The sequence below is a fragment of a genome, unplaced genomic scaffold (assembly GCF_019419815.1).
Source record: "Pyrus x bretschneideri cultivar Hongxiangsu unplaced genomic scaffold, Pyrus_bretschneideri_v1 Contig44, whole genome shotgun sequence".
In the NCBI taxonomy this organism is placed as follows: Eukaryota; Viridiplantae; Streptophyta; class Magnoliopsida; order Rosales; family Rosaceae; genus Pyrus; species Pyrus x bretschneideri.
Window position 1 is genome coordinate 1768298 of NW_025999768.1, and position 24077 is coordinate 1792374.

The 24077-nt window shown below is 35.7% G+C and overlaps 2 protein-coding genes and 1 pseudogene across 3 annotated transcripts; all 3 read left to right on the forward strand.

Annotated features, from left to right (window-relative positions):
- The first annotated feature begins 6745 nt into the window (after positions 1 to 6745).
- LOC103960678 (palmitoyl-acyl carrier protein thioesterase, chloroplastic) lies at positions 6746 to 11156 on the forward strand. Of its 2 annotated transcripts, none has more exons than XM_009373154.3 (7): positions 6746 to 7059; positions 8060 to 8589; positions 8757 to 8890; positions 9609 to 9722; positions 9899 to 10070; positions 10174 to 10242; positions 10459 to 11156. In XM_009373154.3, exons 2-7 carry the CDS (start codon positions 8101 to 8103, stop codon positions 10726 to 10728), a joined length of 1248 nt encoding a protein of 415 aa, XP_009371429.2. In that variant the 5' UTR covers positions 6746 to 7059; positions 8060 to 8100; the 3' UTR covers positions 10729 to 11156. The 2 variants fall into 2 exon arrangements, with proteins under 2 accessions (XP_009371429.2, XP_048423227.1); XM_048567270.1 differs by having other exon boundaries at positions 6746 to 6982.
- Positions 11157 to 13866: 2710 nt separating this feature from the next.
- On the forward strand, positions 13867 to 17205 carry LOC103960676 (annotated as a pseudogene).
- A 1889-nt stretch (positions 17206 to 19094) lies between these two features.
- On the forward strand, positions 19095 to 22562 carry LOC103960665 (serine/threonine protein phosphatase 2A 57 kDa regulatory subunit B' kappa isoform). Its single transcript, XM_009373147.3, has 3 exons — positions 19095 to 19617; positions 20414 to 21573; positions 21712 to 22562. Exons 2-3 carry the CDS (start codon positions 20422 to 20424, stop codon positions 22066 to 22068), a joined length of 1509 nt encoding a protein of 502 aa, XP_009371422.2. The 5' UTR covers positions 19095 to 19617; positions 20414 to 20421; the 3' UTR covers positions 22069 to 22562.
- Positions 22563 to 24077: the final 1515 nt, after the last annotated feature.

The following is a 24077-nucleotide window of genomic DNA, read 5'->3' on the forward strand; positions in this document are numbered from 1 at the left end:
CCTTAATGTTTTTCATAGTATCAAAACTGGTCATTGATCGTGTGAAGCCCAAAGATCACACGTGCTTCAAGTCATCCAATTTGTATTGTCTACATGCTAGACTTGAAACTCTCAATACATAAAAGATCATTTTTTCTCCGATATAAGATTGATGCTCTCAACAAAAACCACCGATAAGTGGCAAAGTGTGTTTTATTTTTAAGCCATGAAAAGTTTCTGCTGCTCTAAATTTGCTTTCTTTCATTTGTGCCGACAATGTCTCTGCGATCCTATAATCCCATGCAGACTGTTTTCTCCGGTCATCCGGTTATATTATGCTTTTGGTTAATATTTTTTTTTCACTTCTTTTGGTTTTTGTCCCTCTGTTTTTTACTTAAATAAATACTGTAAATTGAAAGTCTGAAACTCTCTTATTGAAATCATTTATAGTAATCATTCGGTGATTGGTTAACATCAATATAAAGATGAGCGGACAAGTTCGTGTTGCGTTTCTCATCTTTGAAACAAAAACGCGACCGATCTTGTTTATATTTGGGAAATCTTGTTTAAAATAATAGAACTTAATGTGAATCTGTAAATTATTTGTACACGAAATAACAATGACCAGTAATCAATACAAAGTTATTGGTAAGCGTGTTGCCAAGATCAATTAGTGTTCTTCATTACGTGGCTCAATTGCATGCATGGTGACATGACAGCTGCTTTTTCCTACTTAGTTGTTCCAACGTAACGGATAACACAACAAAATTATCATATGTAATTTTTATGACACGAAGTATTGTTATAGCAATAAGTTTTATGTAACAACAGTATAAAAATATGTTTCGAGATGTTGCAGTGATTAGTGGCAGATGTATATTGGGATTAAGGTGTGGTAGGGCTATTCGAAGTCTGAATAATATATATGAAGGTCTTTTAGACCTCTCGAATGTTTAGTACGAATCTTTTTTGTGACCTCCAATGGCTTATTTGAAAGTGCATTTAAAATAAATAAAAGCGTTTTTAAAGAAAATATTTTTGAAACCAATCCTTAGTAAAACTTTTAAGTGAATATTGAAAAAGCACTTTAAGTGCTTCCTGCAAAAAGAACATATTTGATGCTTCTTACAAAAAACACTTAAAGTGCTCTTAGAACTCAAAATCAATTTTCCCAAAATCAATTTTACCAAAAACGTTTTAAAGCCATTTTAAAAGCACTTACACACAAGCCCTGAAGTGTTTGACGAAGTGCCTCTGGCAAGTTGCATCGACAACGCACTCGACCACTTCTCTCAACAACACTCATTAGATTGCTTTGGCATTGACATGTGCGCAACTTAATTTAGTTAACAACAACAAACCCATAACGTGTTCAACGAATGCTTCAGTGAATAAACATTTTTCTTACGCCTTATTTCTATCCAAAACATTTTAACTTTTAATATTGGCATCCTAAAGTTCGAATTTTAGATCTACATACGGTTATGTCAATTGTTCCAATAACCCGTCTTCATTGACTCCTGGTGCTATTCTCTTTCAATTATTTTTATTATTCAAATCGAACTCTTGGATTGTAAACATTCTTTATATTTTAAGGTTCACCACTCAAAGAGATATAAACACATACACATATAAGTCATTCAAATAATTAAAAACGATATTGAATAGATGAACAGAGAAATTGGTTGGTAGATGAGAATAGAAAATATGTTCATGTGACATTAACTGAATTTGGCATAATGTGGCTTTGGTCTTTCATATTCTTTTGTGGAGCCTATGCATTGTGCTTGTGCGTGGCTGGCTCAGATTGTTTGAGAAGAATATAAGGGAAGGCACATTATTCTTACTGGTAGCAGAAAACCCGGAGCGCCCATATATAGAAGCAATAGATTTATATCCTGTAGACCTCATGATCAGTACAGATCGAGCCTCTTACATGCATGTTTGCACAGCCACTCACCTCCAAGTTCGATTCATGCATTTCCGAGTTTATTCTGTCTTTGAGTCGTTCATGTTGTATTGGAGCGTATGCATGTTATTATATGGAAGTGACCTCTCATAAGAGAACGGCCTAGACTAGGGTTGTTAAGGCTTCGATTTGGGTAATTATAATTATATACAGGTTATAGTCCGGGAATACACGCTTTTGACACATATTTTGAACACATTTTTGTGTAGCCCATTTCGTAATGTATTTCAACAACCCAACCGTCTATCTTTTATGTCTTAACTCAAAGATCATATCTATCAAAAATCACATAAATCCGAAGTCATATGTATGCATGTAGGATTAAATTTAGTTTTTCTTTGTAGGACCGTATTCGTTTGTTTTCTTTACTATAAATGAATGTCTGTCTTAATGGTTTTCGATTTGTCTAATTTTGTACACGTATGATTTATGAATGATTAACTAAAATATAAATATTTCGAATAGTTAAAATACATTACAAAATGAACTTCACAAAAAAAGCGTCAAAATATGTGTCAAAAGTGTATCTCTTGAACCTAACTTATATATATATATATATATATATATATGGGAAATTGACTACTCGATCACGCACGGCATTCATATTCTCATCTCATAGTAAAACCTAGACTAGGTTAAGGCTTCGATTTCAAAATTCTCCTAGATAGGGTTAAGGTTCCTTGTGAAGAATAAACTTTTGAAACCGAAGCCTTAATGCCCTTAATTAACCCTAGTTTGGCTTATCCTTCAAAAGTCATCTTCCTAATTGAGTTCCAAATTCTTATAAAATCTCAGTCCTTATATCTGCCACTTGTCTTGATATATAGGACACGTTAGATCTCTTACTATAAATTACTTAGAACGATCGGAGGACATTAAACATCGAGCTTATCCAAACTTTAATCCATATTTTCCATCTCTTGCCAGCAAACCCCATGACTTGAAGTGTTATACCTGTAAACATTATTGTTAATAGTTCACATATAATTTCTATTAGAATTTTTTTTTTAAAAAAAGGACTAATTGGTGGCTTTACCACAACAATCTACCTTTTCGCCCGAGCGGAGCGGGTGGGTGGGGAAGGAGGAACTCACGGAGACATTTCATCCTCCTCTGACTATCATCATGTAATTTTAGAAATCAAACTTACGATGTGCCGTACGTGTTATTTCTGTTAGATTATCATAGTATTACTTTTAATACGTACTAATTGGATGGCAACCCCACCTTATCCAATCTCACATGGCCCTTGGATACACTATCCCAATCAATCTATTGCTAAGTTCAGGAAAAATAAACCCATTATTAATTAATAATTTTAGTCGATTAATATTCATATCGTAATTTAATTTCATATACTACTAAATTATTTAATTTATTTTTTGGTTATATATCCAGGTTGTATCCCTTTAGTTCAAAACCCTATATTGCTGGCTGCCAGGTTGTGAAAGTGAACGGACCATGGGGACCGGCAAAAAAGAAAGAAAAGCCGAGGACAGTTAACGGACTAAAACCCTTGTAAACGGCTACGCTTACTGTTTATTGCTTTACCAAGTTTGCCTTTCCATGCACTGATATTCACAAAACTGCCACTGGTGGTATATGTCCGTTGCACGTCTTTTCACTGTTGTTCTCTCCGCCCTTGACAGCCGGAAATGAAACGCACGCGTCAAACACACGCAGAAGATACAACATGTAGTTTACCGGTCTAATTAATTACTTTTTCTTTTCTTTTCCAAAAACGCACATATTAGTTCACAACAAAAGCACAAGAAATTTTAAAGCGATTGTTACACCACCACATGATCGTTACACATAATTTACAAAACAAGGATGCTAAATATTTAGTTTTAGTGCATGTTATCATGTAAGTGGTTTGGTAAGTGTTATATATATCACCACTTGATTTGCTTTAGCAGTGTCATTGTCAAACCTAAAAGTTACAATAATGTTATTCTTACCATAATTTTATACTATATTTCTTTAACATCTTAGATGGCAGATCAGTTGGACAACCACATCATCTAAATTAATTAGCATTTAATCAAAATGTTAATCAATAATTAATAAAATTGATTAAATGATGATTGTGGTATACGAAGAGTCTCCATCTTCTACCTAAAATTATTTAAGTGTTTTAATTAATAAAAAGATTTAAATTAAATGATGTAGTTTGTCCAACTCATTGACCACCTAAGATGATAAAGAAATATGATATAAAATTATGATAAGAATAACATTACTTTAAAAGTTATTCAACAGGGCACAGGCACTGGATGACTGTTTAGTATAGTGACGTACGTGCATGTAGTCGTCCATCTTTTCGGAAGGAAACTTTGAATTCAAATTTAAGTGACAAAAGTTGTAGTTGAATCGAGAGTTGTTTTCTTTTGATCAAGTTGATCTACGTCACAAATATGGCTCTATTGAGCAGATTTAACTTGTTAATTTAAGTCTACTTTTTTGAAGACTATGCTTGCATGAAAACGTAATGTAAGCCAACAAGATTGAAGGGTCAAACTTGAGCCAACGAACAAGGTTCATTGAGCTTGTCAAATGAGACTTTCCTTTTCTTTTCGTATCACCAAAAAAAGCATATATACATCAACCTTTTGCAACAATACACATATTTTAAACAATGTTCTAAAAGACGTTATGCGCTAGTCGAGCGGCGGACTAAGGTCTAGCGCCTAGGTGGTTAGGCGGGCTCCTAGGCGGACTAGACGAATTTAATTAAATCTATTATATTTCGTGTAAATAAATATCTATTTATACTTAAAATATATATTATTTCTTCATAAACTACAAAATAGAATAACATATATATTATGAGCTAGTGGAACATAATGAAAACATGGGAAACAAGCATATAATGTGTGTTCATTTAAGTATTCAACAAGTCGCTTACAATTTATTAAAAAATAAATAAAATGTAAAATGAAAGTTATCTATTTTCTGTCTAAGTGAGTCGCAACTTAGGCAGGTCTTGGCGGGGTAGACGGGTGCCTAGGTGGTATAGGCGAGCGCCTCATTAGGTCTAGGTGCCCTTTCTTAATTTTGAAATGCCTAGGCATTAATTTGGGCAGTGACCGGCCGCCTAGCCTAGGCGGGGATTTTTATAACAAAGATTTTAAATTAAAGTTTATGAATAGGATGAAAAAATAAAATAAAAATGTAATATATGGTCGGGGTAAGTTAAGGGGATGGCTGATGGAGGATGGCCGATGCGGGGATGGTCGATGGAAGAATTAAAATGGTGTAATTTTTGAATGAAACTTGTTTTTTAATACGAATTGATCAGATTCTCTTCAGATCTCACAGTTCGAAATCGATAAATTGAGAAATTCAGACCGTTCAAGAAAGAGAGATTTAAACCCTTAATTTGTGTAAGATGAACTAATAAGATGTATTAATGAAGGTCATATGATTTAAAATAAGTAGTTCGGATCTTTGTGTCCGTCATCTCCGAACACAAAGATCCGAAGAGAATCTGAATTCTTTGAAGACCTCAAGTAACATGACACATAATCATATGACAAGTCAAAACCATGTGTGTGTATATATATATAGATGTTTGTATACATATATAAACAATTTGAGAATGAATGTAATTCCCTTGGTCTCCAACGCGTTGGAGGTCAAAAGCAATTTGAGCTGGCAATACAACTGTTAATTTAGTACACATATGGTTGAGCTACTCACCATCAATTTGGGAGATGGGTATCATGGAATGTAGTGTTCAAGTTTGGCACCGAGCTAATACGTAGCTCAACCAATATATGTCCCAAAATACAAATTGTATGTTTTTTTTTTAATTAAAAAGGTATTATTATAACGCTTGGATGATGTTGTTGTTAACTTTTGGAAGTTAGAAGATGGATAATCATACAAGTTTAACATTGTTTTAGAGTTAAAGGACGGATATTGTTTCAATCATGAATTTGAGGGGAGGGTCCAAATTGCTCTTTTTACACCTTTAAAAATGACATGTTACACATTTTGAACAAAAATGATGGTGATATTAAACTACTCACTAATGTATTCATAATTTTCTAAATTGACTCAATACAAAGGATAATAAAAGTGGAGCGTTTCAAAGAGTATTAAGAGAATTCGCAATTATCGTTGTCATCATATTTATCTTTCGAATAGATTCGTTTATGTGTGGTTCACATTGTAGCTAACTTGGCTGAGTTTAGGCACGCCCCTTAAATTAGGCTTGAAATGACATTCCATTCTTTAAAACGAGGCATACATGGACATAATTAGACTTTTTTTGTTCAACAAACAATATGATGATCTACACTAAACTCGTCTAAACTACAAGATGATGCAACGACGAATACTCTTAACTAACTGCGTTACAAGATCTCTTACAAAAAAATTAAACAATTTAGATGTTAAGTTTGATTTGGACTGAAATTGATAACTTATTCACACATGTGTGTCATCAACAGGTTTTTTTCTTTTTCTTTTTTACCACCATATAATCTGAAATTTACGTATAACCCCACCATAACGACAATTTCTGCAATTTGGTAAACATAAAAGGTCCCTCAACTCAACAATAACAATAATGTTAACCCAAAATAACACAACAATAATAATGAACCAAAAAAAACTCAACAGTAATTGTTGGCAAATTAATAAATCCGTTTAACAAAAAAAAAAAAAAAAAGGTGGGAGTGGCAAAGACGTAAATAAAAGAAGGAAAATGGTGTCGGGTGAAGAAGTTCGGAATGAGGCGGGATTACGTAAAGCCAGGTTGAGAAACTATATATTGAGTCCCTCGCTGGACGCCAATTCCCCACCACCCACAAAACCGCTGGCCCTAAAATCCCCTCTCTCTCTCTCTCTCTCTCTCTCTCTACACTCTCTCTCTCTCTCAAAAGCTAAAAGAAGCACCACCCCCACTACCACCACCGAAGGAGAATCGGAAAACCCTGGAAACTACGCAGAACTCGAGGTTTTGCCGATCCGGAATGACGCAATAGGCCTTCCATCTGCTCTAGATTCAAGTTTGTTTGGTTTAAGGTGAGGGCAGGAGGAGGTCCAGAGAGCTTTCTCGATTTCTTCCGGAGGGGGTCTGTTTGGTTGCTGAGAAAGTTGAGGTAAGACGGAATGAATGGGAATATTGTTGTTGTTGCCGCGTTGTTTCTGTTTTTTTTGTTTGGTTTGAGGGGGAGGTGTTATCTCCGACTGTTAAAATTGGAGATCTATATGAGAAAGTTTTGAAATTTTGATTTATTTTTCTTTTCGTTTCTGCATTTTCTCGGCAACCAAACAGACAAGGAAGAAAATTTGTTTGCTTTAAGAAACGAAGTGAAAAAATGGTTCTCTTTTCGTATTGTAAAACATTTGTATGGCATATGAAATGTTTGTGTGATTTCTCACTGGATGTTTGTTGATGCAGAAGCTCAGATCTGCCTTGATTTTCTATGCATATATTCCAAAAGTTTTCATTTTTTAGGCCGTAGCTGTATCAATAATTGTGCTTTCTTAATTCTATATTTTTTAGGAAGATTAATTTCTGATAAAGTTTTATAATTTCAGCTGGTTGTGCACTTTCTCAATAATTTTAGGTTTCTCTGATACTTTTGTTAATTTTTCGTGTTTTCAGTTTTGGTTATACACAAGGTTTGATGATTGAAACGTATGCTTAAAATTTTAATTGCTAGCCCTTATGGGGTTAGAGTAATTTTTAGTTTTTGTTCCTCGATTTTTCAGTTTTGTAAGGAGAACATATTTTTCAAATTTTGAATGTTGAGTCTTGTTTAAGTTTCTGAATTGGGTTGTCTTCTAGACTGCTTTCCCCAAACAAATAAACAAAAAATGGATAATTGTACAGTACAAATTCTGTTGGATTTTTCGTTGGTTTCTGAGTATGGAATCAGGTGGTGTTGTTGGCCTAATTTGTTAGGGAAGGAATTGTTCTCAGTTTTTGTTCTAATTACGCTACCGTCGGTGTTTTGGTGTCAATGGCTACCTGGCATTTGGCTATTATGCCCGCGGTAGTAACATGCTGGCATTTTGTGCATATTGCTGAAGATTGGTTATTTTTGTATTCCCATGTGAAACTACATTGACAAATTTGGAATTTTACTGTTACAGTGCTCGGATCGGTGACTCTTTGCTCTGATCCAATTGTCATCATGGTTGCCACTGCTGCTACTGCGTCGTTCTTTCCGGTTTCTTCTCCCAACTCAGACTCTAGCGCCAAGAACACCAAGCTCGGGTCAGCCAATTTAGGACTCAAATCGAAGTCTGTATCGAGTGGTTTGCAGGTAAAGGCAAATGCTCAAGCCCCTCCAAAGATAAATGGAACTAGCGTTGGTTTGGCGACTGTGGAAAGTGGGAAGCATGGGGATGACATTTCATCCCCTCCTGCACGGACTTTCATTAACCAATTACCTGATTGGAGTGTGCTCCTTGCTGCTATTACCACAATCTTCTTGGCTGCAGAGAAGCAATGGACGATGCTTGATTGGAAACCCAAGCGACCTGACATGCTCATTGACCCATTTGGTCTTGGACGAATTGTTCAGGATGGTCTTGTCTTTCGCCAGAACTTCTCAATTAGATCATACGAAATAGGTGCTGATCGTACGGCTTCAATAGAGACGTTAATGAATCATTTACAGGTTTTTGACAAATTCAATTTCTATGTTATGACAAATTCAAATTCAGTTTGTAGTTAAAGAGATTGAAGCACCAATTGCATGTTCTGTGACTGGTTCACGTTCTTGAGCTTGAGTGCATTTTCTTTTTCACAAGCTTTGTTTTACATACTTCTCTTTTCGGGCTGCAGGAAACAGCACTTAATCATGTTAAGACTGCTGGGCTTCTGGGAGATGGTTTTGGTTCAACTCCAGAGATGACTGTAAGAAACCTGATATGGGTTGTAACGAAGATGCAGGTTGAGGTAGACCGCTATCCTACTTGGTAAGTCACATGCATCTTGCTCTTCTACCAGAAAAGTCGTTTACTTTTTATTTTGCCTTGTCGCTTATTCATTTATGGATTTGGGTTCATTAACTTTACTATTTTGGAATTTATGTTGGTTCTGCTATGCCGTTATCTATTGTATGAATTATGTATAATTTTAGGATTAGCCTTGAATAGTAGTGGGGACACTTTAAAAGTTACTATTCAATTTGGTATTCGTAAAAAACACAAGCACACTGTTGATGCATTATTACAGTAATTCAAAATGTTATTTGTAGATAGCGGAGCTAATTTCTCATTAATGTTCTTTTTGTTTCTCTTCACTGTGTATTTTCTTTCGTCTTTCTATGTTGTAATAATTTTGGCACAAAGATTGAATGTATTATGAGCCAGTTGATGTATTCATATCCATTTGCATTCTGGTTATTGCGAGTTGATGTCTTGTTTTAGAAGAGGAAGTTACTAGAGGCAAAAGCTAACTATTCAAAATTCCCAATACAAGAATGAGTGCTAAAGTATCGACGAATTTGGGAACATAATTAACATGCACTAATACATCATTTCTATGCCCAACTAGGTTAAAATTGACAAGTTGTATACCATCTGTTTTAGCTGATGACTATATGTAACTATTATCTCTGAATGGAAGGATTTGTCATTCATAAATTTGATTGGACTATTATGGTGATAGACTCAAATTGTTTCTTTCTTGCAGGGGTGATGTTGTTCAAGTTGACACTTGGGTTAGTGCCTCTGGGAAGAATGGAATGCGTCGTGATTGGATTATCCAGGACTTGAAAACTGGCCAAATTCTAACAAGAGCCTCCAGGTAATTGTTATTCCTGTTCCTTAGTTACAGTCTAAGAAATGTTTTCTATATTACAGATCTAAGGTAGCTTTTGGCAATTCAATCAGCAATATGGCGCTCTTGCACAATTAAATGGTGTTCTAAAGAGTAACCGACTGGGATTTGTATGGCCTTTGTTTTCGCTGTTGGTTTTGCAGTGTGTGGGTGATGATGAATAAAGTGACGAGGAGATTATCAAAGATGCCTGATGAAGTTCGCGGTGAAATAGAGTCTTTTTTTATGAATTCTCCTCCTGTTGTGGAGGAAGATGGCAGGAAACTGCCGAAACTTGATGACAAAACAGCGGACGTTGTTCGCTCTGGTTTGACTGTAAGTCAATCATCTTTGCACATAATTCTAACGCGTTTCTTTTAGCTGCTTGCTCACTATGAAGGATTTTCCTTTTATGTTTCCTTTCACCCTCTATTTGCAGCCTAGATGGAGTGACTTAGATGTCAACCAGCACGTTAATAACGTGAAGTACATTGGCTGGATCCTCGAGGTAAACTTCTGTCAATGGAATTTTTTTCTTTTCATTACTTGAAGTTGTACTAGTAGGTTTGCTGATTCTGAGTTTAAGTTGAACTTACATACCAAGCCCAAAAGTAATTAGTGGGTGTGTTGCATCGAGATTTTGGATGGATAATGATCATTTCTTTTTTACATCTTGTACTTTTTACACGCCTCTTTAACTGAAAGATGATTCTGGTTGATGCAGAGTGCTCCCTTGCCAATCCTGGAGAGTCATGAGCTCTCTTCTATGACTATGGAGTATAGGAGGGAGTGCGGGAGGGACAGTGTTCTTCAGTCCCTGACTGCAGTCTCAGGTGCTGATATCGGCAACCTGGGAAGTAATGGTGGGGTGGAGTGCCAGCACATGCTTCGACTCGAGGATGGGGCCGAGATTGTGAGGGGAAGGACTGAGTGGAGGCCCAAATATGCCAACGATCTTGGGATTGTGGGTCATCTTCCAGCAGAAAGCGCATAAGCAAAACATTAGGTTCCTTGCGGCTGGGATGGCAACCAGTCTCACCAGCGTGTGCCCATTGCTTGTGTACAAACCTGCTCATGTTTCTCGGATTTATATATGTTTCTTCACCCTATATATATTCCCTCCCATCTGTCATCTTTGGAAAAAGGATAAAATGTAGTCCTTCTGTAATTAGCCCTTGTGTACTCTTCTCTCTCTCTTGCTCTCGCTCTCCCCGCCCCTCTCTCCGCCCTAGTAGTCTGCGTCGTTATGCTTTGCCCGGCCATGGTGGTTTTGTGCCTGTAATTTTATTGGTTTGTGCCACTCGGAACCTTTCGTGTTGTATCCTGACTCCAGGTTAATTGTCTTGGTAAACCGGGCAAAAGACGATACTACTTTTGGCATTTTTTTTTTTAGTTAGATATGGCAAAATTTTTTCATTGTTTACATTTGGATCGTTTGGTAGGAAGATTGGTGTCTCTGTGGATAATGACCTTCTCTTGTATTGCATTCTCTACTACTATTTTTTTATTTTTTATTTCTCAATTAAAATCCCCATTTTTCTTATGGAAATAATTCCGAACACCTATTTTAATCTTGTGTGCTCGTTTGTCTTTTGATTTTTATTTGATTTATGAAAGGTTAGAAATAAACACGAGTGTGCGGTCTACTAGTACCAATTTTTCGAATAACTTTTAGTACACCACATACATTAAGGATATTTTAATGATACACTAATTGACTGAACTTGGTTCTAGTTATGCTCTAGCTAGGCTTCGCTAATATTTTTATTTTTATTGATCTTTTGAGTTGGAAAATAAATAGTTTTAATCACAAATGATCATTTATTGTTATCAACTCATCAATTTGGTCTTTTATGTTCTGAACTCATAAATTTTGTCTTTACCGTTTGATTTCATTAAAAACCTGTTAACGGGGCTGACGTGACACAAAGACAGGGCCTAGGAAGTCAATCACATGGTGCCATGTGGATTGTTAGGACCAAATTGATAAGAGTATGGAACATAAAGGACAAAAACCGATGAGTTGATAAAACATAAAGGATTATTTGTGGTAAAAATTCAAATAATATTGCAAATATGGATGCCCCACGTGTGTTGGATAAGCTTTCACCTACTATTTGCTACAAGAGTCTTTACTTTGCGACTGTCATAGCCGTAAGATTATGGTTGTTTGTATCTATGATTTCTACCTATATAAAAGAATCATATTATGACCCCAAAATACACATAAACAACTTCGCATTTTCCTTACAAAAGGACAAAAGATCAAATCATATTGTAGAAAGAAATTCTACAAGTTTCTCTCACTTCTTTCTTCTATATTCATTTTCCTTATCTAACACAAGTAAAGAGAACAACACAGAGTGATACACTGATCATGTCCTACTTCGATTCTAACAAAAGTTTTCTCTCTTTTACCTATTTATAACAAATGAATAAACTTAAAAAGTACTCCACTTTTTTGGCTGAAAGCTGAATTGTGAAGCTGAAGGTGAAGGTTAATTGATTTGGGTATTCTACCTGAAGTTGTCTGTGCCTGTTGGTATTTGATTTAAGCCCATATTATTGTGAAGAAAATAACACTATAAAAAGCCCAAATTAAAATGCTACAATTAAAACTAGAGAAAAAAAAAAAACATATTTAATGGTTTTGTTTTGTTCTTAATACAACTCATATGCATGAACAATTGCACATGTGTAGGTTGAAAGCTCAAAACTCAGCATGAGACCTCACATTATTAGGCACCAATCTCCAATTGCTTAATTGAAATTAGACGGCGCAAAACCAAATACATTGATTATTAATTATTACCATCACATGCCAACTAATTTAAACTTTGAATCATTCTATGAAATTCTATATAACTACGACTACACTCATGGATCCACTGTAAATGTTAATGTATGCAATTGCTCTCACTTCCCGCTATTCAGTTGATGGTATCTTTGAGTAAGTTTGGCAATTTCTTGTGCAACTCGTTAACCCGACATAAAATTATATGGAAATAACAGATTTCAGGTCAACCTGTTAATAAGTTGGATCGTTATCGGGTCATCAATTAAGAACCTAATAACATATCGTTAGCCAGATCTAGAGATTAGGCTTAACAATTTCTTGGTATGATCCGTTACCCGGATACAAAATGACCCATTAACGAATTGAGTTGTTATCGGATCACCTGTTAAGAACTCGTTACCAATTCGTTATCAGGTCACCTATTAAGACCAGTTAACGTAATGAGTTTAACACCACATGACCCATTAAGATAATGAGTATGACACAAATGACACGAACACGACAAACACAACTCTTTTGTCAGGCCTTTGAGTATGACTCGAAAGGTTTAACTAAATGCCTCTAATAGGCTGAGGCAAGGTAATGAGTTAAACGTAACTTGTAAAAGTAGCGTGTGAACTTCATCTTGATATCAAGAAGAAGAAAAAAAATTATGAATCCATAACTATGAATTAGATGACTGATGTCTAATCCTATGAATCTCGCCAATGTTTGATAATAGTGAGATTTCAGCGGTGAACAAGGGTTTAAGTAAATGTTTAATTAAATATTAACTGGATTAAGAAAAAGAAAGAAGATTAACAAGTAATCTAAAGTTAAAACTGGTTGTGTTAAGCTGCGTGCTGGTGTAACAATATAGGCATCTTCATTTTCATTTTTAGTGGCTGCCACTTGTTGGATTTCAATTCAACGAACTGAAAGGCGACACCATTTCGACATTCCAACACTTGCCACATGCTTGTCGACTTATGTCATCCTTACTCTGGGAACTTGAAGCACTTTAGTTGTAGTCAACGAGTCATCCCCCCACCCCACACTTTTTATAGTTTTATTTACATTTTTTGAAACATATCATATTATTTACACTAAGAGATTGAAGCGTGAATCAAGTCTTACAATAACTAGTTATAATAAATTGGTTCGAATTCGTTTTGATGAAAATTAAGCTTAAAATCTCTCATTTACAAATAAAAACTAATACATTCAAAACATAATACTAAGTGACATCCTGTTTTATTTTACATTTTGAGAGATGAGTTTAGTGATCCAAGTTGATTGAAGGATTAATATATTATTATTATTAATAAAACAGCTTAATTAATTATTTTTGTTGTCAATAAATTTATCGACTTCAAAACCACCTTTCTTTCATGAGATACTCACATATTGTATGGGTTTTATGATTAAAGGGAAGGAAACGAAGGAGATGATGTGAAAACGGCTATATACCATTTTGTGTTTTTGGAAAATATTTTTGTTGTCCTTGAACAAAAGTATATTATAAGTCTTTCAAATGTTAAAGGAGGTAAAGATGTGGATTTAGACCAGTTGGCATGGACAATGTAATCCGCTTCTTTGCAGTCAAAGTTTTTCCTCTCCAAGTTTTGAAAGACCTAGTTAGATCATTCGTTAGATTCAATCTATTGTGATAAATTAAGATTACACTTATGCATCCTTAAAGTTTGATAACTTATGTTCACAAAAAAAAAAAAAAAAAAAAGTTTGATAACCATATGTCACACAATCATTATACATTAGAAACTTAATGAGGACAAGCTTCTGACATGACAGATAACGTGATCTACCACATCAATTGTCATATTAAGTGGTTTATAAATGTGATATATAAATAGATGTATATCTATCCTTATTTTGCTCAATAATTAATTTGGCTTAAGTATTGCGTATGTTTGGCAATATCCCAATAAGAGTTGAAAACTAGAATTCATATGATGTTATCAATTAAACAAACTTTTCGTCTAGTTACATTTTTCTCCCTGATGTTTGAGCATTTTTCTCCTTAATGTTTGAGGCTTCAAATTTCAAATATCCTTTTCCTAGAGAAATACTATGATTCTCTAAATCAAATATTTAAGTGATATACCGTAATATCTACAAAAAAAAAAAAATACAAAAAGAGGATTGGGATATACGCTTATTGGATGATCCTAATGAAATTATAGATGTAAGCACAACAATTAACATGAATAATTTTTTATAGACTTAAAACACGATTACATAACATTATAGTTTCACTCAAATTGTATCACGTATATTTATAGCGTATTTAATAATACAGTATGTAACTTTTGTTTATAATGCCTACAAAAATTCCTCCAATTAGTACTATTGATCATGTGGAATTTCTAAAAAGCATTATGGTAATTTTAGCAAGGAATAATGTATGGAAGTCGATTCAGAGAGAGTGACAGAAACTGAATCGGAATGCATAAACCGACAGCCGGCACGAACTTCTATGCTGCTACTGTCAAGCCATACATGTTAACAGCAAGCAGTGCTCCCACACCGGACCCCACGTGGACTCTCCTCATTCGCCTCCCCTTGTGCCGTTGAAATTTTCTACCTCCACTCTTCCTGTACTCTATATATGTAACAGCAAAGCAAACAACCTGCACAAGTTCACACAGTACTAGCCGGCCGACCGGAAAGCTGATGTCATCAAATGAAAGCATGGAGTTTAAGGATACTGAGCTCACCTTAGGGTTACCTGGTACGACGTCGGATTATGATCATCATCGTGTCTTTGGAGTGTTCAACTTCAAGATAAGTAGTAGCAGCAGCAGCTCGATGAAACGGGGGTTCATGGAGACCGTTGATCAGATTGGCCTCCGGAAAAGCTCTACCGGGAGCTATCCACGTGGCAGTTTATCATCAAGTACTACTACCGCCGTCATCAAAGCCCCAGCTGCAAAGTAAAGATTTTGTTTTAACTTACATATGTTGTTTCTTACATGCGTAGTTCCGATGTGTGATATCAAATCGTTCAGTTTTTAAATTGTACTCCAAGAATTATATATCCATGTCAAAAGTTGACTAAATCACCATACTTGTTTAGCTTGTCGACATTTTCATTTCAGCTTTGTCTAACGAACTGTGTATTTGGGGTTTTGATATTCAGAGCAAGAATAATTGAGTGGCCGCCGGTAAGATCGATGAGACAGAAGGCGTTAGTGGTGGTGGAAAGCAGGCAGAAGGAATGTAAAAGTGAGTGCAGATGGAGCTCCTTATCTGCGTAAACTAGATTTGGAGGTGTACAAAAGTTATCAGGAGCTATTGAGAGCCTTAGACCAAATGTTCACTTTCTTAACCATATGCCGTGAGTATTATAAAGTTAATTAAGCTAAAATCTGGCTAGCGATAGTTTATAATTAACTAGTTGTTATACCAATATAAATTTGTGATACAAGCTCTAATTAATAAATACAAGGTTAGTAATTAATCTGGATAATGTTTTAATTAGGTAAGTGTATTGAGGACAGCAATGAGGTTATGAAACCTACATTGAAAGGAATGGATCAATATGTGCTGACATATGAAGACAAGGATGGAGACTGGATGTTAATTGGAGAAGTCCCTTGGAAGTAAGTTGCCAGTACCTACTACGGGCTCGTATGGAAGTGTTTTTAAAATAACTGAAAGTGTTACATATGCATATGTAATGAAAATGATTGTCACAAATCTGCCAAAACATTTCATATAACTAAAATTAGTTAGTGTTTAAGTATATATGTAGCAAGCCAAGAGTACTATGTGCATGTTAATCCTCATGGTTATATATAGTTGAGTTGGCAAACTGTTACATACTAGCGACCCTAATTCAAATCCCCACTAACCTTCTAAATGGCCAACTCTTTAGCATGAGTGGAGTTTGGTTAGTGAGACGATCATAGAATAAACTGTAAATTTAAATATTATCTTATTGATTTTTCATCAACTATGAGAAGTCTTGATTTAATGTGGTTGCGTAAATTAATATAGAGCCAATTCATGTGACTAGGGTTCGGTCTATTTCTTGTTCATCGTACTTTTATTTTCTTTTCTGGATTTAAGTTTGGTTACGCAATTTGCTTTCATGTGATTTGTCAAACCCAAAGCTTATGTATAACCATACGTTTTCTTCTTTGTTTTTTGTTCCAATTAATTGCAGGATGTTTATAGAATCATGCAAGCGTATTCGGTTGATGAAAAGTTCAGATGCTGTTGGGATAGGTACATGGCGTCCTGCACCGTCAAACCAGAAATAGATAATCCCTTTTAATTTCATTTCATTTATTTCTTCTTTTAAAAGGTCGTCATATAATATTTGATGTAATCATTTTGCAGCTCCAAGGACTCAGATTCCTTCCTGACCATGGATACAAGTAGTACTGCTCATCATTTACATACAGATGGAATTCAGATTCCTTAGTTTAGGGCCGACGGATTGCGTAATTCGAACTATTTAAGAGAGTGAGAAGAAATTTTAACGGTCAGATCATTAATTTTTATGTGGCAGACTAATAAAATAGACTAATAAAGATTGTAAAATTTAAAATAAATGATCCGAATTACTCGATTTGTCGGCTTCAAACTGTGAGATACAGAGAAAATCTCAATTCAGGTATCCCTATTTTCCTTGTTAAAGCCATTTTAGTCAGAAAAATAAGAGAGAAGTTAACCTGACTGTACCTTCCACCCCCTCTCTTTTTAGTTGTGTTATTCAGTGAAACTTTGATGGTAATTACAGCTGCACCAGTAAAAGTAACTCTGCCCTACTACTTTTACTGCAAATTGATCATTTGGTTAGTAATAATAGCTTCCTTAGTTTATGCCAGAAATGCGCACCAGCTTTTGTTTTTTGACAACATCATCTTGACCTTAATAAGTACTTGTACTGAGCCAAAGTCATGTGCATTTTGCTGTTAAATTCTCCCAAATCAATACCTTCATGTAAACTTCCTAACCTTTCCGAACTTGGATACAAGAAAAAGGACACCGTTCTTACTAATAAGTGTAATTCTTACTAATAAGTGTAACTCGCAACTTCCACTCTAATTACCCTTAATTTGGTGTAGTTAGAATGTTTTAATTAGCTAGAATAGTGTGATAATCTCTTTACACTCATGTTCGAATTCTTTCGTTGTAGATTAGATTAGAACAATCAAAATATTACTTGAATAAAAGAAAAATAGTGCAAATCACAATATAAACAATATAATAAAGAAAAATGAGTCATCACATGTAAAGAGCAAAAATATTTTTACGTTCTTAGCATGCAAGGCCTTGTTCTACCCAACAGGGTGCCAATCAATTATAGTACCTAAAGTTAACGAAAGATTTGACGTAAAAATTGAGTGTAATGACGTTCTATGATTCATATATAAAGTCAACCTCATTTAGCAAAATAAGATTTTGTTGTTGTTATTATTAGAATGTCATTAGACAAGCATAACTCTACAAAGAAAGTTCACTATAACGGATGAGATTGAAGTTAAATGGAAACAAAGTTATTGTTATGGGAATCATTTGGTCTTCTTTGCTTCTCAAAGCCGATAAGCAAACTCCAACCTTTTATTATTTTAACTTTGCTTTATTTTTGTTTAATACACATTTTTTCTGCTTACCAACTAATTGATGGGCACCTGTTGGGTAGGACAAGGCTTGGCACTATATTTTGTCATTTAGTTATGATGTTGATCCCATCATTTGTCCTGGGGAACAATTGAACAAATCAAAAGATTAACCTTTTGTTAAATTGGCCAACATGCATTATGGTTCCTTTTCTTTTCTTTTTTAAAATCACCCCTATGTAATTTCAAGACTGAAATACATTAATAAAAGGGTGGTGCTATCCATATATCATTTTTTACGTTTCACATACTATCTTAATAAAAGTTAATTATAATAATTCAAGCCACGAAGTTCATACAATGATTAAACGCAGAAGGCTCACAGTTAAATTACAAAGCAAGATCTTAAGCCGAGTGATTCAAGTAAGGAATTTGTAATTTAGTTTGTTAACAAAATTTAGTATTATCATTAGAGGTCATGAGTTGGATTCTCTCATTTTATGATAACTCTTTATAAAAGTCGAGTTACCTAAATAATCCAACCGGGTTAAAAAGAGTATGTACAATATATGTTGGGGAGTCTATGCCTCGTCTAATTATATATAAGATACTAATGTGAAGGTATCTTAAGTAAAAAAACACATGTTCGGATTTACACTATGACATATTCAATATCTGATGCATCAATACAAGTTGCGACTTAAACTTAAAATATATTAGTGCGTAAGAGATATTGTCATAATAGCATCATTAGAGTAGGTTATTAGTCCTCTCCATCTAACCCCTCTTCTTTGTTCAGGGCTAATCAAACATAAGTACACCAAATGGACCAACAAAAATATCAGTTAGAAAGGGAACAATACACAAGACTTGGGTTGGTGCTACTGCTAACATGGTACACAACGAGGCCGCTTTCGGTGCCCCACAAGTACAATAATAGCAATGCTTTTTTACCAAATGAAAATCCCATCCGGATCTTATTCAGCTCAGCCAAGCTTAGCTTAAGGAATATTTCTCAAATAGTTTTCTATTTTTTCATATAATTTATTTTCTTTCATTTTTCCTCTCTACCAACTGAACCCAAAAGTGTTGAACTTTATTTTTGTTGGGTGGAGCCTGGCGCCTGCAATTCTCAGAAAATGCCACACCGCCTCTTCTATTCAATCGAGGACCTCGTATTGATCTCCCATGGAAGCCCTCTAGCTTAAGCTTTTTGTCCAACATAAAAGGAGATAGTGGATCAAAACATCATTTTTTTTCACGGCCAAACGCTGCCTCTCCCTCCCTCTCTCTCTCATTCTCTCTCTCTCTCTCTCTCTCTCTCTCTCTCTCTCTCTGCTGCCTGCCTTGTGTTTTTCCTCCCTTTTGTTCTAAAGTAAATTGCTTTTTCATTTCTCACCCAAAATTACATTTTGGGTAGTTTTGTGGATACCATGACCTTCTCCTCTGCTCCTCTCATTTGCTAAAAAGTGTCTCTCTCTGGTTTTTACAAGCACACCCAGAAGCTCCAAAACAGGTTTCTCTCTCCTCTTTCTCTCTCCTTGAATGTTTGTGTTCAGTTTAGTTAACTTGGGTATACTTCAAATTCTTGTTCTTGATGAATTTTGTTTGTGCATTGTGTAGATCATGCCCAAGTTTTCTTTTTTGAGAGGGTTTTATGATAATTGTGATCTGGGGTTGGTGTAGATCTGTGTTATAATTGTGTTTTTGTTCCAGATCTGAGTTTCCATTGTTTGTTGTACCAAAATCTAGTAACTTTATAGGCATTTATCATCTTATAATTTGTTGCTAATTAGAGACTTGTTTTTAACTTGTTTCTTTCTGTAGTGTTTGTTTCTTTTTTGGTCAGATTGATGTTCTTCTTTAGTAAGATAGAAGTATTTGTTAGATTTTATTGGTGTATAAAATTTTCATGTTTTGAATTGATTGCTTTTGAGGTTGATCTGGTGGGTGAAAGATTCAGTTCAATTGTTACTTGTATATGCTTTTGTTCTGGACTTTACTGAAGAAATGCTGTCATGTAGATATTACTAACTGAAGTTGTCTTCTAAACGGCTTCAATTTCATCGCAAGTTGTGTTCCGCTCAGTCTGTTTTTCATTTCCCGTTACTACCTACACAGTTGAAATCTTATGTTGCGTTGTTGTGTAATCCCTTTGCGGGACATTGTAGTACTATGATTACACTCCATATACGTGGATGGTTTTGTAGCTGACGTGCCTAAAGATATTCTATTTGAAGGTTTTATGCATTGATGTATTGATTTGATTGCTACAACATTTCGCCATGTTAAATTTTGGTTGGATTATGCAGGGTCTACCATGCTGAAGCAAATCCTAAGCAAACTTCCTCGCAAGTCATCAAAGTCTGATTCACTAGATTCTATAGGGAGTGATTCTGGCAGCAATACTTCCAATTTGGGGAGTGGGTTCCCATGTACAATTGGTGGGAGTTCTCTTACAAGCAAATTAAATGTTGTCAAGCGGGTGTCTTCAGCAGTTTTCCCATCAAGCATTGCAGCCGGAGCTGAGGCAGTGGAGCCCCATCTATCCTTCAAGGAGGTTTCAAACCCACAGAAGCATAATCTATTTATCAGCAAGCTGAACCTTTGCTGTGAGTTTGTCGATTCCAGCGATCCAGTTAAGCAAGATCTCAAACGTGAAACATTGATAGAACTTGTTGATTATGTTTCTTCTGGGACTGTGAAGTTCACTGAACCAGCAATTTCTGCAGTGTGTAAAATGTGTGCAGTCAACCTGTTTAGAGTTTTCCCACCTAAGTATCGATCTAATTTTACTGGGGGTGAAACAGAAGATGAAGAACCAATGTTTGATCCTGCTTGGTCATATCTGCAAATTGTGTATGATCTTCTGGTTCGGTTTATCAGTTATAGTTCACTTGATGTAAAGGTGGCAAAAAAGCATGTGGATCAATCTTTTATTGTAAAATTACTTGACCTCTTTGACTCTGAGGACCCAAGAGAAAGAGATTGTTTGAAAACCATTCTGCATAGGATTTATGGAAAGTTCATGGTACACAGGCCATTTATTCGGAAAGCTGTCAGCAATATCATATATCGTTTTGTTTTCGAAACTGAAAGGCATAATGGAATTTCTGAGCTGTTGGAGATTTTTGGAAGTGTAATTAGTGGGTTTGCTTTGCCACTGAAGGAGGAACACAAGATATTTTTGTGGAGGGCTCTGATTCCTCTACACAAACCAAAGTCCGTGGGTATTTATCATCAGCAGTTGACATATTGTGTTGTACAGTTTATAGATAAGGATCCGAAATTGGCGAGTACTGTAATAAAGGGGTTGTTGAAGTACTGGCCTGTAACAAATAGCCAGAAGGAGTTGATGTTTTTAAGCGAGTTAGAAGAGGTTTTGGAAATGACTAGCATGGATGAGTTTCAAAGGGTCATGGTTCCCCTGTTCCGGCGGATAAGATGCTGCCTCAATAGTTTTCATTACCAGGTAATATTCTACCGCATAAACTGGAACCCCCTGTTTGACTGAAAATTTGCTTGCTTGATAGTAAAGAACTATACGTTAGCATGATCTAGATCATTCAACTGATGATGCTTCTAAACGATGGCATATTTCTTGTTTTAGGTGGCTGAACGAGCCCACTTGCTGTGGAACAATGAACACATCCTTAACCTTGTCGCACATAACCGCCAGGTGATCTTGCCGCTTGTCTTCCCAGCTATTGAGCGAAACACCCAACACCACTGGAATCAAGCAGTGCTGAACCTGACCCTGAATGTGAAGAAGACATTTTGCGATATGGATGAGGAGCTGGTAATTGCCTGCCAATGTAAGTTGGAGGAGGAAAATTTAAGGTCAAGCGCTGCAGCTGAGAAGCGAAGGTTAACATGGGAACGCTTGGAAACTGCGGCTGGGGTCCAACCTGTAGCCTGTAACTTTTTATCTCCCATGAAACCTCCTGCTTACCCTGTTGTCTGCTAATTTCTCAAGTAACGGAACTTGGCATGCATAGTTTGACAGCTCTAATAGGGTATCAAAATTTGGTTCTGAACTGGACCAGAGATAACAAATGGTGCAGATTGTGTTAGTGCTTGGATGTTGTACTTCTGAGTTGTATTGATAGATGATCCCGCTGCGCTGAAGATTCGTTAAAGGACCGTTTTGCTTGCCGTGTGTTATGTTTGTTGACACATCTTGTATCTTTACAGAAGGGTTGGTTTGTTGTGGCCTATCTTTTGTAAGTTGTATTTTTTCTGTCTCCCTGTTGAGTAGATAGTGATCATGTTTAAAGCCATCCGCTTTGCAATGTCAAGAATTTGTATAGCTAAATTAATGCCCCCCCCATTTCATATTTTTTATTTTGGGTTTTTTTTTTTTTTTGGACAAACATGTTTGACCTTGGCTAGCATGGATTCACATGTACTAGGTGAAGTTCATAAATCTAAATGTTGTTGATATGATGACTTTTGGAACAACTTTTGACTCGTATTATACACATTATTTGTGTTATTATGTCGGTGTTTTGGTCTTGCTTGTGTTGATAAATTTTGAGTTTAAAGTTATTTTTCTGCTAAAAAGAGTTTATCCTACATACTTGAGAAATTTTGGTAGGGCTGATTGATTAGGATAACCTTCACGTGGAACGAGATCACATACAAATGGTCGAAATTTCAATAAGACTGTCTGACTAGGCAACTCTGCACCGGTTGAAGATCAATGAGATCGGTAAGACCAAATTATACGCCATCCCTTAATATTTTGAGAGGTGCTTTATGGATGACGTCGACAAACTGCATTACCCATATTTTTCTGTCTACTAACCCATGTTAGAATCATACAATTGTAATACATAAAAGAATAAAAAGAGAGAAGGTGTGGTAGTCTCGTCTTAATACTGATAAAGAAATCAGTGATTTCTTGTGAATATGAATCACGGGAAGCCCTGATGATGGTGTCATGACTCAAGCCATTGGAATCTGACTTCACATCTCCATTTGGACAGTGACCACACATGGGCTGCACGTATGTACCCACATGTGTATATGTATATACACACCATGTATACATGTATATATATATATATATGTGTGTGTGTGTGCGCGCGCACGTAAACATGTATGTACGTATATTTATATGTATGCTGTTGAGAATGTAAGGTGCAGTTTGGGATTGAGGTGATTAAAAAAAAAGCTGGGATGAAAAAAAAACTGGTAGGGGTTTTGGTGTTTGTTAAACATCTCAAAATAGCTTTATCTCAAAGTTTCACGTGAAAAAAAGCCAAAAAGTGGAAGCTGCATTTTGCAGCTTCAAGAAGCCGCTTATTATCCAAAACACGGAGCCACAGTACCAAGTTAATGAATTTTTTCAATTTGCCAATACTGCCCCCTCCTTTCTCCTTTCTCCTTTCTCCTTCTCCTAATTCCTACACTCTGCACTCTCTCTTTCTCTCTCGCAAAACACTCCGCACGCCCCTCTTCCCTCCTGCCGCTGCACCTCTTCCTCCTCCTCCTTTTCCTTTCTCTTCGTCGGTCTCAGCGCCAGACCGCCGTCACCTTCCAGGTACCAGGTACTCGACTTGCTTTCAATTTTTGCTATAATTAATTAATTTAATTTTTAGGTTAGGGTTTGGCTGCTCTTTGATGATGAACCCATTTTTTTGAGGGTTCAATACCACCTTCGGATCAAGTTCCATACATTGGTAGGAAAGGAATACAAACTCAAAATGTTATGGCTGCATGTAATTTTGACATACAATTCACATTTGCTTGTGCCGGATGGGAAAGCACTGCACATGATACAAGGGTTTTTCTATCCGTGCTACGGAATCCAAATTTAAACTTTTCTAAGCCTCCAAATGGTAATCTTCATACTTACTTTGTATTATTATAACATTTTACATACTTGCTTTGTATAATTATTACAATACAAAACAAAATTTTCAATTGTCAGGAAAATATTACTTGGTAGATGCGGGGTACCCACAAATGAGA

Coding starts and splice junctions, on each gene's coding strand:
- LOC103960678 (XM_009373154.3), top strand. CDS start 8,101: ATGGTTGCCACTGCTGCTACTGCGTCGTTCTTTCCGGTTTCTTCTCCC. Junction 8,590..8,756: donor CGTTAATGAATCATTTACAG/GTTTTTGACAAA, acceptor TTCGGGCTGCAG/GAAACAGCACTTAATCATGT. Junction 9,723..9,898: donor ATTCTAACAAGAGCCTCCAG/GTAATTGTTATT, acceptor TTGGTTTTGCAG/TGTGTGGGTGATGATGAATA.
- LOC103960665 (XM_009373147.3), top strand. CDS start 20,422: ATGCTGAAGCAAATCCTAAGCAAACTTCCTCGCAAGTCATCAAAGTCT. Junction 21,574..21,711: donor TCAATAGTTTTCATTACCAG/GTAATATTCTAC, acceptor TTCTTGTTTTAG/GTGGCTGAACGAGCCCACTT.